Raw genomic sequence first — 19,529 nt, 5'->3', positions numbered from 1 at the left:
CCCCGGGCTGGTGAAGTACATGACTCAGAACTAGTTGTGGCCATGATCTGGGAGGGACTGTATATGGTAAAGACAGGTCAGGTGATGCTTGCGGAAAACAATGCAGCAGATTCTAAGCCAGGCACCACTCATGGGAACTTGTGCATTCACGTTATCAGCAAGATCATTCATGCCCAGTGATTCAGTAAAAAGTGCTGAAAAAGAATGGTTTAAGCCTGAACTGTTGGTGACTGCTAGTCTTGTGCTTGCTACTGGGTGTGTGGATTAAAACGGACAATGCAGAAATCTCCTGTTTGGTACTGCTTGATACGTCCCTGCGCATAGCCCTTCATTCCACGGAGTTGGAAGCAGTAGGATCTATCATTCTTTAGTTCTAAAGCATATTTACCAATAACAATAAGACCCCTGGGAACTGGGAGGAAGAGAGGGAGAGATGCGGGGATAAATTAAATATTAAAAGTTTTATTGGGGAAGTGGACTTGGCCCAGTGGTTAGGGCGTCCGTCTAACCACATGGGAGGTCCGTGGTTCAAACCCCGGGCCTCCTTGACCCATGTGGAGCTGGCCAATGCACAGTGCTGATGCGTGCAAGGAGTGCCGCGCCACACGGGGGTGTCCCCGCATAGAGGAGCCCCACGCGCAAGGAGTGTGCCCCATAAGGAGAGCCACCCAGCGTGAAAGAAAGTTCGGCCTGCCCGGGAATGGTGCCGCACACATGGAGAGCTGACACAACAAGATGACGCAACAAAAAGAAACATAGTTTCCTGTTCTACTGACAATAACAGAAGCGGACAAAGAAGAGAATGCAGCAAAATAGACACAGAGAACAGACAGCTGGGGCCCGGGCGGGGCGGGGGTGGGCAGGAAGGGGAAGGGGAGAGAAATAAATATATAAATCTTTTAAAAAATAAAAAATAAATAAAAATAAAAGTTTTATTGTAATTTTGTTATTTGAAACTTAGATTTCTTGGTACCATAGAAACAATGTGATTACCAAGTTAGTTCACATATGCCTATGTAATCAATCATATAACTGAACAGTAAAATAACTTCATGTTGAAGTCTGGCTATTAGGAATGAGTGGTAATACAATGTAGGAACGAAAGGGAAGGGAGTTTTCTACCTTTAAACCACCCCCACTGTGGTATGACTCAGTAATTATGTAACTACTTTACATGTATTCTAGAGGTGAACAAATAAATTTTAGATAGGAGTCATGTTTCTCACTCTCAGAGGAAGAAGATACAAATAACATAAGCAAGGCCAAGGCTATAATGAATTCTGTGATACTAGATTAGAGTCAGAAATATCAGTATGAGTATAAGCTTATTTTAATATAGACAATATAAAGAAATATAGAGGTGTGTGTATACACGGGTTTTTATACATACATACATTTCCTAGCTCTGTCCTCTGAAAGGGCTTAAAAACATTGATGGGGGAACCTTCTAGACAGCAGCTTAGTTCCTTTTTTAGGCTCATTGATTTTGCTTTTTTGTTGAATGATTCCAATCATAAATAAAACATAATAATTTTGTGGAGAAAAAAAAATTGATGGCCTGTAGCAGTGAGCCTATCTAGTACCCAGAGCTTAGATTTTAAATTCCATTCTCTAATAAAGGAATCAGGGCTTCTTGAAGAAATGGCTGACTCCTGGACTTGGGAAGGGAAAATTATAACACAGATAAAGTAACTATCCATTGCTTATCCTGATATAAATAATTGAATATATTAATGGGGAAGAAGTAACACGTTTTCTTCAGAGAAAATTTTCAAATACCAAATATTGAAGGAATGAGAGAAATTTATCATTAGAACACCACAGTAATGTTGCAGGCAGGATCCACTGGCGAATGCTAAAATTAGTGGGTAAACTTCAGGGAGAAAAAAGAATGATCATGGACAACTCCCATCCTGAAAAACAGAGTATCAAAAATGTAAGCAAGAAAGTTCCATCCATCTGCTCCATGGGATCTTAGCCCTCTCTCAGAAGCAGAGTGGATATCACAATCCCAAAATCCTCAAGATTGAGGAATGAAGAAATATAAGAAGGAATGCAGTTGTGGACCAAGGTATACTTATTATTCTAGTAATGGGAGAACTTGTATCATTGATATAAAGAGAGTGGTCACCAGAGGTTCTGAAGCGAAAGGAAGGAAAAATCCATGTAATGTTGGGCAGTTTTGGGACATTGGAATGGTTCTGCCTGATACTGCAATGACAGATACAGACCATTATACGTTTTGTCAAAACCTATAAAATTGTGTGGTGCAAAGTATAAACCATAATGTAAGCTAGACCATGGTTAGTAGCAATTCTTCATATGTGTTCAACAACTGTAACAAGTGTACCACACTAAAGAAAGTTGTTTTTAATGGGGAGAAAAGTGTGGGAAGGGGACTGGGGAAGTATATGGGAATCCCCGATATTTTCAATGTCACATGTATGCATTCTACAGCTTCTTTAAAAATGAAGCAAAAAGAAAAGTTATTGGCTGAGCTTCAAGATATCTCACCAATATTTATTAATTACTGTGGTTATTTTAACATGTATTCTTAAAATTCTTTGATACTCGTCGCTTTAGGAAATGGGGCTTAGTTCTCAACCCTTCCCTTGGGTGTGGGCTGGACTTAGCACTTCTAAGAAGAATAGGGTATGGAAAGTGAAATGTAGTAACTTTACAGTGCAGAAAACTTGTGGCCAACACCTTAATCAAATGATCAACATTAATATCACCAATAATAAATCATGCTGATATCATGTACCTCTGATATGAAACAACGAGGAGGGCATTTCACCTCTTGTACTTTTCTCCAGAACCCATTGCCCCATTCTAATCATAAGAAAATATCAGGCAAACCCAAACTGATGGAGATTCTACACACTCTGAAACTATCAAAGTCATGAAAAATAAGGAAAAATTGAGGAACTGTTAGAAATCAAATGAAAATAAGGAGACATGATTACTAAATGCAATGTGAATTCCTGGATTAGATCCTGGAATTAGAAAAAAGATATTAATAGGAAAAGTGGGAAAATCTGAATAAAATCTGTACTCTGTAATACTATACTGATATTAATTTCTTAGTTTTGATGTATTTTCTGTGGTTATATAAGATGTTAACATTAATGTTGTACATTATGATTCTTCTCTATAACAAATTATTTCGAAATAAAAAGGGCGGGGTTTTTTTTTAGTAAAAATTTTTTAGCACTGTGTGTCTCAAAATATGGTGTTTTCAAATTCTCAAAGTAGAATTAATTTAAATATTTAAAAGCAAAAGAAATTGAAATATTTAAGCTCTATATTTACTTCAAAATTGATACAAGAAAACTTTTATGAGAACACCATTTTAAGTTTAGAGATTTAGTCATCTTAAACTCAAGTAACAATAAAAATAAAATATCAACTTAAAAACTAATTGTTGTTATCCTTTGTATTGGAACCTGATGGTCCTTACTATAGTTCGTTCTTTTTATACCTCATTCCCTTCCTTATTTGAATCTGCATGACAAAAGGAACCATGGGTGTTTCTTACAGATGGGTAATTAAAATATTATTTAAAGTAAAAATTGTTTTTTTTAAATTCTATGGTAGGGGAGCAGATGTGCCTCAAGCAGTTGTGCACCCACCTCACGCATGGGAGATCCCAGGTTCAGTTCCCAGTGCCTCCTAAAGAAGACAATCTATGAGCAGACATTAAACAAAAACGACAAGCAGAAAAAAATGAGCAGGGAGAGAAGGGGGCAGTTGAGCACCCGCCTCCCACACAGGAGATCCCAGTTTCGGTTCCTGGTGCCTCCTAAAGGAAAAAAAACAAGCAAAACAAATAAACCAAATAAACCTCAAAACAATGAGCACACAACAAGCACAAATGAGAAAAAAAATGAGCCAAGAGACGAGGGGGAACCATTTGGGGGGGCAGGAATGCTATGGTAAGATAGGTTATAATATGTAATCTTTTATATTAATATAACCAAAAAAGGTTTATAAAAAGAAGTTGTCATAGCCCTAATGGCTCTCTATAAGGGAATCTAACACTATTTCAGGAAGGACTTGCCACTTTCTACCAAATTTGGGAGCTTTACATTTTCTTTGAGTGTATGCTGCATTTTTTTAAAGATGACATGATACTATTATTATCAGAGCTTTTTTATATTATGCTTTATAAATAAAGTGTGTCTTGCAGTGTAGTAATTAGAAATATTGAACTGTCTTTATTTTAAGTTCAGTCATTGAGTTAGGTTGACATTAATATGTTGTGTGCTTTCAGATTCTTCTGTGTGACTCTTGTGACAGTGGCTATCACACTGCCTGCCTCCGTCCTCCTCTGATGATCATCCCCGATGGAGAATGGTTTTGTCCCCCTTGCCAACATGTATGACCAACCCTCCTCTGTTTTTCTCTAACAAGTTGTCCTTGAGTTCATATTCATATTAATAATACTTCTAAAAAAAAAAAACAATAATACTTCTAGGCAGCCACCAAACATCTTTAATCTTCAAAGCAATATGGAAATTGTGCTTACCTCTTGTTTGCGTATCTGTGAAATTAGTTAGAACTTATAGAAAAAGCTGCCTTTTAATATCTTTTCTTTCTTGTTTTTTACAAAGTAATTCTCAGAAGCCCTCTAATATTTGTAAAGCTATAATCTCTAATATATTTTTCTCACATTTATTATAAACACAAACAGCCCCAAATTTATATACAAGAAAAGAAATGTTTCTTCCTGTCACCTCCTTGTTTCATCCTCTTTTTTCCTTTCTACATGCCTTCTGTTTGTCAGCATTTTATAAGTGGTATTATCAAGGTTTGGAGAAACATGGATTGTGTTTCTCTTAGAACATGATTCAGCTCAATTTCTTTTGGAAGCTGAAGAATAGGTTGTGTCTGTGCCACTGTGCCTAAGGAATACTTTCTGTCATGAAGCCCAATCTTAACATCCCTATTTTGTTTTTGAAATGATGGGCTTTAGGTATTTCTCAATGAAGTGGACTTAAACTAGCTTTAAGATTACAATTGTTAAATATGTGTGTGTGTATGTATATATATGTATGCATACATGTTAAAATACTATTTTGTCTTTTTAATTAAGCACTAGTATATCATTCATATATGCACATACATAAACAGTAAGTGTGTAGTAAAAGTTGTGAACTTCTGAAACAAAGCTGTATATAGGGTTCCCATTCATCACCCCACCACCAACCTGTTGCATTGTTGTGAAATACTTGTTACAAACTGTGAAAGAGCATCATCAAAATATTGCTACTAACTATAGCCAATATCTTCTTACGTTTGGTGTATTTATCCCCCAATCTCACACAGTTATTAATATCCTGTATTATTACTGCATATTTGTTTTAGTTCATGAGAGAATGTTCTCATATTTGTCCTGTTTCCCACCATCCATCTTCCACCATAGTATTCATTGTATTATACAGTCTCATGCCTTGTACAATTCATTCAAAGTATATACTCAATGGCTCTCATTTTCATCATAGAGTTCTGCTATCATCAGAGCATTCAATTTTAGAATGTTTTCATTTCTCCAAAAGGAAGAATCCTGTATCCCATTTACTCCCTATAATTGTCCCTTAGAATTAATATAACATCTTTTTTGCCATTGCTTTAAAAAGAATACAATATTATTGCTAACTATTGTCTGTAAGTTAGATTAATGTAATTTTCCTTTGTATCACCATTTCTTAACATTTTAGAAAAGAATAATATATTTATATTATTCCCCACAGTCTTCATCCACCCTGAAATCACTATGTTATACAGTCCTTAGATTATCTTCTAGCTTCCTTTCAATTGGCATTTATGTCCATAGACTATCCCTTTCAGCCACAATCACATTTATAAATCAGCACTGTTAGGGGTACTCAATGTGTGTTGCTATCAACTATGTTCTTTTCCATACTTTTACAATAAACCTTATTAAAAATTCTACGTATATTAAACATCAGTTCCCATTCTTAACCCAGAATTTCTCTCCTAGTAACCTATACTCCAGAGTTTACCTCTGTCAGTTTACTCAATTCAGTTTATATTAATGAAACCATACAGCAGTTGTCCTTTTGTGTCTGACTTATTTCACTCCATATGATATCCTTTATGTTTACCCATGTCCTCAAGGTTCATCCATGTTGTCATAAGCATCTGGATTTCATTTCTTCTTCAACTAAATAGTATTCCATTGTATGTATATACCATATTTTCTTTGTCCATTCATCAGTTGATGGACACTTGGGCTATTTCCATATTTTAGCAATTGTGAGTAATGCTGCTGTGAACATGGGTGTACAAATGTCAGGTCATATCTTTGCTTTCATTTCTTCTGAATATATTCCTAGTAACAGGATTGCTGAATCATTCAGTAGTTCCATATTCAGCTTCTTGAGGTACTGCTAAACTTTCTTCCACAGAGGCTGCACCATTCTACATTCCTACCATTGGTGAGGGAATGTTACTCTTTCCCCACATCCTCTCCAGCACTTACACTTTTCCGGTTTTGTTTGTTTATTTGTTTTGTTTTTAATGCTGGCCATTGTATAAGGTGTGAAATGGTATGTCATTGTAGTTTTGATCTTCATTTCCCTAATAGCTACAAATGTTGAACATGTTTTCATGTGCTTTTAGGCCATTTGTATTTCCTCTTTGGAAGAATGTCTATTCAAGTCTTTTGCCCATTTTTTAATTGCGTTGCTTGTCTTTTTATCATTGAGTTGTGTGGTCTCTTTATATAACATCGATATCAAATCCTTATGTGATATGTGGTTTCCAAATATTACTCCCATTGAGTGGGCTGCCTTTTTACTTTCTTACCAGTCTTTTGAAGAACAAAAGTGTTTAATTTTGAGGAGATCCCATTTATCTCTTTTTCCTCTCATTATTTTGTGCTTTGGGTATAAGGTTTAAGAAACAGCCGCATACCACAAGAGATTGAAGATGTTTCCCTGCATTTCCTTCTAGGAGGTTTATGGTTGTAGCTTTTAAATTTAGGGCCCTGATCCTTTTTTTTTTAAGTAAATTTTTATGTAAGGTGTGAGATAGGGGTCCTCTTTCTTTCTTTTAGATGTGGAAATCCAGTTCCCAGCACCATTTGTTGAATAGGCGTTCAGGTGCAGCTGAGTGAGTTAGATACCCTTGTCACAAATCACTTGACCATAGATGTGAGGGTCTGTTTCTCAGTTCTCAGTTCAGTTCTATTGGTCAATATGTCTGTCTTTATGCCATTACCATGCTGTTTTTACCACTGTAGCAAGTAGTATGATTTAAAGTCAGGAAGTGAAAATCCTTCAAATTCATCCTTTTTATAAACTTTTTTGGCTATTCGGGGCCCTTTACCCTTCCAAATAAATTTGATTATTGGCTTTTCCATTTCTGCCCAAAAAAAGGCAGTTGGGATTTTTATTGGGATTGCATTGAAACTGTAAATCAGTTTGGGTAGAATTGACAACAATATTTCATCTTCCCAATCCATGAACATGGAGTGTCCTTCCAATTATTTAGATTTTCTTTGGTTTCTTTTAGTAATGTTTTGTAGTTTTCTGAATACAGGACCTTTATGTCCTTGCTAAGTTTATTCCTAAATATTTGATTCTTTTTGTTACTATTATAAGTGGATTTTTTTTCTAAATTCCTTCTCAGCTCATCTTTAGTGTATAGAAACCCTACCAATTTTTGCATATTAATCTTATATCCCACCACTTTGGTGAACTTGTCTATAGTTCTAGTAGCTTTGTTGTGGATCTTTTTCTAGATACAGGATCATATCATCAGTGAATAGTGCAAGTTTTACTTCTTCTTTTCCAATTTGGATGCCTTTTATTCTTCTTGCCTAATTGCTCTAGCTAAAAGTTAAAGCAGAATATTAAATAGTAGTGGTGACAGTGGGCATCCTTGTCTTGTTCCCAGTTTCAGTGGGAAAGCTTTCAGTCCTTCACCATTAAGTACAATGCTAGTTGTAGGTTTTTCATATATGTACTTTACCATATTGAGATAGCTTTCTTCTATTCCTATCTTTTGGAGTATTTTTATCAAGAAAGAATGTTGTATTTTATCAAATGCCTTTTCTGTGTCAATCAAGAGGTTGTGATTTTTTTTCTTCTTCAATTTATTAATGTAGTTTATTACACTAATTGATTTTCTTGTGTTGAACCACACTTTCATATCTGGGATAAATCCCACTTGATTGTGGTATATAATTCTTTTAATGTGCTTTTGGATTTGGTTCGTAAGTATTTTATTAGGATTTTTGCATCTATATTCATTAGAGAAATTGGTCTGAGGTTTTATTGTTTCATAGTATCTTTATCCAGTTTGGGTATTAGGGTGATGTTGGCTTCAAGAATGAGTTTGGTAGTGGTCCTCCTTGTTCAGTATTTTGGAAGAGCTTGAGCAAGATCAGTATTAGGTCATATTTGAATGATTGGTAGAATCTACCTGTCAAGCCACCTGGTCATGGGCATTTCATTTTGGAGAGGTTTTTGAAGACTTTTTCAAGCTCTTCTCTTGAGATTGTTGTGTTGAGGTCTTCTATTTCTTCTAGGATCAGTGTCAGTTTTTCAGGTGTTTCTAAGAATTTATTCATTTTATCTCCATTGTCTAGTAAACACTGTCAGCTGGACAGGCACACAGTGTGGATTTTCTGATAAGACTGTAAGTTTCTCTAATGTGTGCTCCATTTCAAAGATGTTTTGCCTATCTTCAGGTGATTGGATACTGATAAACCTCTTAATCTAAACATAAGGAAAATATCAGTGTTTTCTCATTGTCAGGGCCCTGCTTAGCTTTAAGTGCAATATTGTGAGCTTAATATGTAAGTGATAAATGATTGTGAAAAGGTGTTTTTTCAGAAGGAAAAATGATATCCATCTATTTTACTCCTTCAGAAACTGCTATGTGAGAAATTAGAAGAACAGTTGCAGGATTTAGATGTTGCCTTAAAGAAGAAGGAGCGTGCCGAACGAAGGTATTACAATATGTATGTTAGCATTCACATTTGCTTGGGAATTTGACAGCAGAATTGTCTTGCGATAATTCTCCACTTAAAAGATTAATTTATCCCCTTAAAGTGGAAGTTGGCAAGGTATGGTTTGTGGACCAGATCAGGCCTGCTGCTTGTTTTTCTATGGCCCATGAACTAGGAATGTTTTTCACAGTTTCTAACAGTTGGGGAAAAAATAAAAACAAGAATACTGTTACGTGGCATTTACATTTCATTTTTCAGAAAATTTTATTGGAATACATCCATACTCATTCATTTCATATTGTCTATGCCTGCTTTTGTGCTAAAATGGCAGAGTTGAATAATTACAAGAACAACTATTATTACCCGCCATGCCTAAAATATTATCTATCCCTTTAGGTGAAAAGTTTGCCAGCCTCTTATCTTAAGTGTTTTGAAAGTTCTGTACTTTCTTACCTAAATATTATAGAGAATACAAGAAACTTTAAGAGCTTTTCACAATTTAGTTATCCATTTATTTGTGTGGGCTGAACCATTCCTTGTGAAATAAAGAGTTTAAATGCTGAACTGTGTCCTGCTGTGTTCCCTTTTCAGTAAGCCATTGTAGTATGATCTCACGCAGTTGAAGAAGGCTTCTTGGAGGAGGTTAGACTAGAATATGGCCTGATATTTTAAAAGGTGCTCAAAATCAACCTTATAAGTTAATATATATTTCACTCTTTGATTATGCCTTTGGTCTCCCATTTACTAGTTCCTTTGTTTTCTCTCTAATTCATGGGATCCTCTTTCCTTAAAAGTCACCCTTTAAGAGGATATCTGTAATTGTGACATTAGCTCACACACTGAGTCCTAGATGTGATTGGGTGATAGATAGTAGAGCAAAGTTTTTGTTATAGGGAAACTAACCTGGCCCAAAACCAGTTAACTGATTTGTTGTTGTTGTTTGCTAATTCTCACCAGTAATCTGGTTAATAAAGCTTTTGTTATTTATAGATCCTAAAATGTGTGTGTGTGTGTATGTATGTGTGTATATATATGTATATATGTGTGTATATATAATATGAATATTTGGAGCACTAAATGGCAAAATGCATGTGTTTGTAAAATAGTTTAACTAAATTCTCTGACTTCACCCATTTTAAAAAAATGAGCATCTTTATTCATTCTTTATTTCTGTGAATTGACATCTCTTGCACCTGTTCTAGCAGCTTAGAACCTTATTTATTCCTTCCATCATAGCACCAGAGCATCTTTCCCATTTTTTGTGCATTTAACCAACATGTAACCAACATTTATTGAGCAACTTATTGAATTGAATTAACTTAGAACCAAAGACAGCACCTGTTGTTTATCGCTATATGCTGTATAAAATCTATTGAATTAAAATCAACAAAAGTGAAAAACATCCAGTAAGATGTAAGAAAGGCATGAGACTCTATTCTCTCCCAGAAAAATATCTAAAGGATGGGCAAGAATAGCCTGGGAAAAATCTTCTAGGGTTTAGGACACCAGGGGAAGGCTGGACATTGCCCAGAAGTGAGAGGGGCAAAGGAAAGCATCACAACAGCAAAACAGTGATTTAAAAGCTGCTGCTAAAACTGATGGCATCTTACCCTACACTGTGGACACTTTTGAATTCTCAGGCCTTGGTACCAGCAGCTATAGACAAAGGGGGCCCAGACATGCACCTCCCCAGGAAAAGGGAGAGAAAGGGTCACAGAGTAAGGCTGACTCAGCTTTTGACCCACAAATTTGGTCCCAGGAGCCCTTCCAGGCCAGGTGGGGCCACACCATTGTTTGCCTGGGGAATCACCAAAGGCAACGTTCTCAGTCCCCCTCTCTACTGATCAGGACTGGTTGCTGAGGATGCAGAGGGGAGTAGAATTGCTTCTGACCAGGTAAAAGGGAGCTGGTTGCCAGCAAAGGTTAGAGAACTGCCTCTGAGAAAGCTTGAATGATGAGGATTTTGTCCTCCAGGCAGAATCCTCTGTCACATCACACTCCAACCAGGCTTTGAACTGAGGGGTCTGCCAAAGAGTGCCATCTGATAGTAGACAAATGAAATGCTCATGAAGAAATTAAAAATAAATTGATCCAGTTAATGTTGCAGCAAAAAGAGAGGCTTTTTCTGGCCTATAAAGGCCTCCCTCCTCAAGGCCCTAGGAAGCAGGTCTTCAACCCATTACTGGGTCCAGGGCCCAGATTTGAGCAACTAACTGGGACAATCCTACAGACCCAGAAATTGTTTAACCAATAATCAAAGAACAGCAGTAACACACAGCCATTCACCACTAAATCCCTACAAGAGAGAGAAATTGAACATCTGAGTAAACTCACCATGCTATTCAGATGCCTAGACAGCAGCAAAAAATTATGAGCCATACTAAGAAAATGGAAAAATGACCGAAGAAAAAGAATATATCAAAGTCCCAGAAGGGATCCAGGATTTGAGACGACTAATTGCTGAGGTGCACACTAATTTCCAAAATCAAATGAGTTGAAAGACAATATGGCTAAAGAGATAAAGGACATCAAGAAGACACTGAGCGAGCCCGAAGAAGAATTTGAAAACCTGAATAGAAAAGTAACAAGAGCCCATGGGAATGAAAGACTTATAGGTGAGCGAAAAATCTCATTAGAGACATACAACAGCAGGCTCAAAATGATAGAAGAAAGAATAATTGATACAGAAGACAGAAGAGCTGAAACAGAAGAGAGAAAAGAACAGAGAAAGGAATGGAAAAAATTGAGCAGGAGCTCAGGGAATTGATTGATAACACAAAATGCAACAACATACATGAAATGGGAGTTTGAGAAGGGGAAAGGGGCAGAAATAGTATTTGAGGAAATAATGGTTGGAAATTTCCCAACTCTCATGAACAAATGAACTTACATGTCCAAGAAGCACAATGTACCCCAATCAGGATAAATGAGAATAGACCTACTCCAAAACACATACTACTACATTATGTCAAATGTCAAAGGTAAGGAGAATTCTGAGAGCAGCAAAGGAGAAGCAGGCAAATACCTACAAGGGACACCCAGTAAGACTAAGTGCTGATTTCTCATCAGAAACCATGGAGGCTGGAATAAAACTAGGTCACTGAATTCTTTATCCAGCAAAATTATCCTTCACATATTAAGGTGAATATAAAATATTCACAAACAAACAGAAACTAAGAGAGTTTGTAGAAAAGAATCTGCCTTTGCAGGAAATATTAAAGGGAGTCTCATGACCTGAAAGAAAAAGACAAGAGAGAGAGGCTTGGATGGGAGTACAGAAGACAAGAATAGCAGAAAGGATCACCAAAAGAGTAAAAAGACAGACAAGAACAAACTATTGACATAGGAAAACCAAAGAATAAAATGCATTTACAGGGAAGCAGATGTGGCTCAAGCAGTTGGGCTCCCATCTACCATATAGGAGGTACAGGGTTCGATACCAGGGCCTCCTGGTAAATGCAAGCTGGCCTATGTGGTGAACTGGCCCACGCAGAATGCTGGCCCATGTGGAGAACTGATACAGCAAGATGATGCAACAAAAAGAAACACAGAGGAGAGACAATAGGAGATGCAGCAGACCAGGGAGCTGAGGTGGTGCAAGAGAATGATTGCCTCTCTCTCACTCCAGAAGGTCCCATGATCGATTCCCAGAGCTGCCCAATGATAACACAAACAGATACAGAAGAACACACAGTGAATGGACACAGAGAGCAGATAATGAAGGGAGGGAGGATAAATAAAATAAAATAAGAATCTTTTTTTAAAAATGCAATTACAGTAATATCATTGAATGTGAATGGAGTCAACTCCCCAATCAAAAGATTCAGGCTGACAGAATGGATTAAAAAAAAACAGCCATTCATGTGATTATACCAAATACCATTGATTGTACACTTTGGATAATGGTATGTGTCATTATATATCAATAAAATTGATTTGTTTTAAAAGAAATCAAGCAAAATGTAAATTTTTTATTGAAAAGGTAAGTTTTCAACCAGTCAACATAGTTTTTAAAATAATGAAAATATTTTCCAAAAAATTGGAGGAGACACATTATTTTTAAAAGGGTTATATTAATTGCCTAGCTACTAAAACAAATACTATACAAAGGGTTTAAACAACTGGAATTTATTGCCTCACAGTTTTGAAGCTAGAAGTCGAAAATTTAGAATTCAGCAAGGCGATGCTTTTTCCCTGAAGGCTTTGGCATTCTGGGACTGGGACTGTTAATCCTTGCTCCTTGACTTTTCCATCATATGTCAGCACGTGGTGGCATTTTCCCCTTTCTCTTCCAGGTTCTGTTGACTTCTGGCTGGGCTGCTCCCTGTGGTTTCTCTCTCTCTCTCTGACCCTCTCCCTAAGGACTCCAGTCATAGGGTTAAGATCCATCCTCCTTGAGTTAGGCCACACCTTACCTGAAGTAGCTTCATCAAAAGGTCCTATTTACAATAGGTTCACACCCATAGGAGTAGATTAAGATTTTCTGGGGTACATAACTCCATGTTACCACAAGAATTGTTCATTAGTTAGAACAACTCAAAAGAAGTTCAACAAGGAAACAGAGAATCTGAGCAATATGATAAAACGAGCTGGAGCTAACAGACATACACAGAACTTTGTACCAAAACTCAGTGGTTTTACATTCTCCTCAAGCACTCATGGATCTTTCTCCAGGATAGACCATGTTAGGTCATAAGGCAGGTCTCAATAAATATAAAAAGACTGAAATTATACAAAGCACTTTTTCATATCATAATGGAATGAAACTGGAAATCAATAGTAAGTAGAAAATAGTTAAAACTATAAATCGTAGAGGCTGAATAACACGCTCCTAAATAATCAGTGGGTCAAAGAAGAAATTGGAAGTGAAATTAGTAAATATGTTGAGACAATTGAACACGAGAACACAACTAACCTATCAAAACTTCAGGGATACAGCGAAGTCAGTGCTGAGAGGGAAATTTATGCCTCTAACCCCTATATTAAAAAAGAAGAAAGAGCTAAATTAGAGATCTAACTGAACAGCTGGAGAAACTAGAGCAACAACAACAGTTAACCAGAAGAAAGAAAGAATAAAGATAAGAGCAGAAATAAATGAAATGGAGAACAAAAAGAATAGAGAAAATCAGCAAAATCAAAAGGTGGTTCTTTGAGACAATAAAATTGACAAAACTTTAGCTAGATTAACAAAAACAGAATATGCATATAATTAAAATCAGAAATAAAAGGGGGAAGTTATGACTGACCCCACGGAAATAAAAAGGAGATCCTAAGGATATGGGAACTATATGCCAACAAACCAGACAACCTAGATGAGATGACAAATTCCTGGAATCCCACACACAACCTACATTGACTATACAAGAAATACAAGAACTCAACAACCCAGTCACATTTAAAGAGACTGAATCAGTCATTAAAATCACCCAAGAAAGAAAAGTTTGGGACCAGATGACTTTACAGGTGAATTCTACCAAGCATTTCAGGAAGAATTAACACTAATCCTGTTTAAACTCGCCCAAAAAAATTGATGAAGAGGGAAAATTACCTAACACGTTTTATGAAACCAGTGTCCCCCTCATACCAAATCCAGATAAAGATATTACAAAAAAAGTAAATTACAGACTAATCTCTCTAATGGACATAAATGCAGAAATTCTCAACAATATACTTGCAAATATAATCCAACAGCATATTATAAAGAATTATATAGGTGACGGACTTGGCCCAGTGGTTACGGCGTCCGTCTACCACATGGGAGGTCGGTGGTTCAAACCCCGGGCCTCCTTAACCCGTGTGGAGCTGGCCCATGGGCAGTGCTTATGTGAGCAAGGAGTGCCGTGCCACGCAGGGGTGTCCCCCGTGTAGGGGAGTGCCACGCGCAAGGAGTGTACCCCATAAGGAGAGCCGCCCAGCGCGAAAGGAAGTGCAGCCTGCCCAGGAATGGCGCTGCACACACGGAGAGCTGACACAAGATGACGCAATGAAAAGAAACAGATCCCCGTGCCGCTGACAACAACAGAAGCCGACAAAGAAGACACAGCAAATAGACACAGAGAACAGACAACCGGGGAGGGAGGGCGGGGGGTGGGGAGAAAAAATAAAAAATAAATGTTTAAAAAATAATAATAATAATTATACACCCCAACCAAGTGGGATTTATTCCTGGTATGCAGGGGTGGTTCAACATAAGAAAATCAATTAAACATAATACACCACATTAACAAATTAAAGGGAAAAAAACACATGATCATCTCAATCAATGCAGAAAAGGCATTCTGCAAAATCTAGCATCCTTCCTTGATAAAAGTTTGAAAGACAGGAATTGAAGAAAAATTTCTCAATTTGATAAAGGGCATATATAAAAAACCGACAGCCAAAATCATAATGGGGAAAGGGTGAAAGCTTGCCCTCTAAAATGACACACAAGACAAGGATGCCTACTGTCACCATAGTTATTCAGCATTGTACTAGAAGTTCTAACTAGAGCAATTAGATGAGAAATTAAAATAAAATGAAATACATCCAAATAGGAAAAGAGGCAGTAAAACTTACTATTTGCAGATGACATACTCCTATATTTAGAAAATTCTGAAATGCAAATCAATGTTACAATGAGATATCATTTCCCACCTATTAGAATGGCCACTATTAAAAAGACAGAGAACTACAGTGTTGGAGAGGATGTGGAGAGATGGGAACAATATTTCACTGTTGGTGGGGATGTGGAATGGTAACAGTCCCTATGGAGGACTGTTTGGCACTTCCTAAAGAAGTCAAATACAAATTTGCCATGAGACTGTTTGACACTTCCTGAAGAAGTTGAATATAAATTTGCCATGAGATTCGGCAGTAGCACTACTGGGTATATATCAAGAGGAACTGAGAGCAGAGATGTGAACAGACTTCACCCCGATGTTCATAGCAACGTTATTCATGAGTGCCAAAAATGGAAACAAACCCATTGTCCACCAACCAATGAATGGATAAACAAACTGGTGTATACACACAATGGAATATTCTGCAGCTGTAAAAAGAAATGAAGTCATAAAGCATATGACTACATGGATGAATCTAGAAGACAATGTTAAGTGAAGCAAGCCAGACACAATGGGAAAATAACGTATGATTGCACTACAGTGAACTAAATATTATGTGCAATCTCATGGAGTTAATTTGAATATTGGTCAGCAAAAAAACAGAAGGAAGTTAGAGAATGGAAAGCTGAGGGTTAATTTGTACAGAATTGGTGAAAAGAATATGTGTTAATCTTTGTAAAAGAATAGAAAAGGTGAAAGCACAACAATGTTTATAACTAGTAGTACTCTTATATGGGCATCACAGTAGTTTAAAAGAAAAGTATAAGATCAGGAATATTACTAAAAGTAATGCTAAAAATGTAACATTGGACTGTACTGCATAGTAAAACCACATGTGACATAAATAATCTCCCTTATTAGGAGATTTTGGAAACTAGTGCTTCTTATGGAAATACTTAGCATTTCTTGGTCATTGACTAAAAATACATTACACTAGTGAATTTTAAAAATTCCTGACTATTATCCTTTTAAGTGCCACATCTAATAAATCATTTTAAAGATTAAAAAAAAATCAACGAAAGTCCATTTTTTGGAAATGAAACTATGGAGATGTCATTAGCTATTTCCAGGGAAGTCTTCATCAGATCTAAAGTTATCTCCATTGTGGTATCCTGGAGTGCTGAGCCATAGACATGCCTGCCTTACTTTTTTCCTTTTCTACAGCAAGAAGTGAATGGTCTTAGCATCATTTACTGCAACATGATATGGTTTTATTACACAGAATTATGTTTTATAGTGATATTTATTACTATTAGTATATACCTGTGCATACACGTGCACAATTACTGAAAACTTCAGTATAACAAAGATGTAATTTGTTTAATCAAGGTTGCTTTCCATCTAATCAAGTTATCAGTGAATCATAGCCTAGGACTCTTTCCATGAAGTTTCCTGGTCTATTTCAGTTTTATTTCCCTGTTATAAATAACTTCTAAACTATTGTTTACATACACTATGAAATTTCATGCTTCCCCCAGAGTTACCAATACTACATTAAGTTTTTTAGATAATTGGTAATATGTCTGTGACCTAGCCTTTGCTACCACCTGAAATCGTAATCTTAATATTGGCCATATTAGGGGATATTTTCATAGCAATTTTATTTTTAACAAACCTAATTTTCTTTGTGTGTGTGTGTTTTTTTTTACCTAAAGGAAGGAACGCTTGGTATATGTGGGTATCAGTATTGAAAACATCATTCCTCCACAAGTAAGTTTCTGGTTTGCAGTAATTTTAAAGGGGGGATGTCTGGTATGTTTTTTCTAAAATTTAACCCACAACATGTAATATGAGTAGTTTTCAATATATGGTATATTCATTTTATTAAAAATAAAAATTAAGGATCTTAAAGAAAAGTCGTTCATAATCCCTCAGTGACTGAAATAATATACAAGCAAATAGTCCAAAAATGTAATAGCATATCCAAACTAAATTTATACCTTTGTGGGAGATTGTATGTTTCATTTTTTATTGCCCTAAATGGAGTCATTTGGTTTTGGCTTTGTAATGTGCTATATATGTAAAATCAAGACTATTTCAGGGAGATTTCTGGTTTTTAATTTGCCTTCTTTGGGGTTATCAAAAACATCAACTTGTATTCTTCCTTACAGTTTGTTTTTTTGAAGGGATATCACTATGTTGCATTTGTTAGTCTAATTTATACCTAAGGGTATTTTTTAAAAAAAAGGGTATTTCATGAGTGAAAGTGCAGGTATATCATAGTGTTCATTGGGAATAAGAAGTTTTCTTAGTTTTCCAAGCAGGTTAATTAAAACACAAGCTTAAATAACCTGTCTTGTTTAGTTATCTTCCTTCAATATCATACAGCTTTCTTTTTCTAAATCCATTTTTTAAACTCACCATTCCTATTATCTTCTATATGTCCAATGTAATTATTTGCTTAAGAGATAATCAATGGACAAACTTCATCACAATTGTTTAAAACAGTTGATTATAAACTTACAGAAGTATAAGAATTTTAATACGGAAGTGTTTGGGAATCACCAATATGCTTTTAATCTGTATACTTGGCGTTACTCTGTTAATACTATTAATTCCAAGGAGCTTTATTCTGTTATAAGTAAAAATCTATATACTTAATTATCATATTTTTACCTCAGGAGCCAGATTTTTCTGAAGATCAAGAAGAAAGGAAAAAAGATTCAAAAAAATCCAAAGCAAACTTGCTTGAAAGGAGATCAACAAGAACACGGAAATGTATAAGTTATAGGTATGAAATATGTGGAAATGGTTGTAATAAAAGAGTATAGAATGTTTTTTTTAATTAGATAACATGATCTGGAAATATATGCTTTTCCCATCATAATGATTATGAGCAAGTGTTTATTTCTTCCCTTGCATCCTTAGAGCCATAGAATTTTGGAGTCATAGAGTTTTATGGCAGCCATTGTGATATTTTCCAGATATAAAACTGCTCATGTCATCCATAGCTTTTGGGCTAAAGAACAATGGCTTTATTAAAGCCTATAAGGTCCTTTATATCTGATTTCTACTTAACTTTTCATCTCTGTCTTATCCATCTCTCCCCTATTCTCTTCTTTCAGTCCTTTTGTACATGCTGTTTACTCCGCCTAGAAAATCCCTCCCATTTTCACCATTTTACCTTCTCTAGATCAGATTCCGCCTATTTTATGCCATCATATCAAATAGTTCCTTTCTTTGAAAACATTTGACACCATTGTAGTGTGTAATATGATTAATGTTACTCTGCCCCACTAGCCTGTTAGCAGGAAGATAAGGGCCATGTCAGTTTTACATGTCCTGTCCCCTGCACTTAGCACATCATTGAGAAATTTAGCAAGTGCTTTATAACTGCCTATTGAAAGAATCAATAAATACAGTCTAGTTTACCTTCTACCACCAAAGATTCCAGAAGAGTGCAAGAGATTTTCCTGTGTTCATTCTGTTAGTAGCTAAGTCTGGTCTAAAACTTTCTCTTCTGATTGATTCCTGGTCTGGCATCCTTTTAACTAAACTACCTGTCAAACTCAAATTATTTCAGAACATTGTTTGGCCTGTGGCTTCTAAAACCTACTTGGACAGTAGCAAAACATTCTTAACTTGAATAACTGGAGATTAAAAAACAAAGTTGATTTTATAGAACTCTCAACGTTGAGCTTGTTTCTTGTTTATAAATTTTCATCAGCGATCATGGAAGTATCCCCTGTGTATAGTTTGTCAACTGTTACTGTTTTTACAATGTTATAAAATGTGGTAGAGTCATTCATTCATACATATGAGAATACTGTCCACCTTACTCGTTTTTAAAAAAAGCTTTGAAAAATAAAAAATACTATTCTATATAAAATCCTTGTTACAAATGAACTCAAAGTCTTATGGGTGGAAAGTGCAAGTGTCAAGTCATCTGCTATCACACAACGTAGATGCATTTTTAAAACTCACCGCACTATGTAAAATGACATGGTGTT

At 36.0% G+C, this 19,529-nt stretch overlaps 1 protein-coding gene across 3 annotated transcripts in view; it reads left to right on the top strand.

Moving 5' to 3' along the window:
• Window positions 1-19,529, top strand: part of RSF1 (remodeling and spacing factor 1) — a 156,933-nt gene that overhangs the window by 118,272 nt on the left and 19,132 nt on the right. For all 3 annotated transcript variants that reach the window (XM_058306035.2, XM_058306034.2, XM_058306033.2), the window contains exons 8-11: window positions 4,274-4,378; window positions 8,901-8,980; window positions 17,235-17,289; window positions 18,201-18,310. In XM_058306035.2, the coding sequence (XP_058162018.1) occupies window positions 4,274-4,378; window positions 8,901-8,980; window positions 17,235-17,289; window positions 18,201-18,310 (350 nt within the window). The remainder of the gene's footprint in view (window positions 1-4,273; window positions 4,379-8,900; window positions 8,981-17,234; window positions 17,290-18,200; window positions 18,311-19,529) is intronic.

Source organism: Dasypus novemcinctus, chromosome 10, assembly GCF_030445035.2.
Source record: "Dasypus novemcinctus isolate mDasNov1 chromosome 10, mDasNov1.1.hap2, whole genome shotgun sequence".
NCBI lineage: Eukaryota > Metazoa > Chordata > Mammalia > Cingulata > Dasypodidae > Dasypus > Dasypus novemcinctus.
This window is presented reverse-complemented; position numbering and strand designations above follow the sequence as displayed.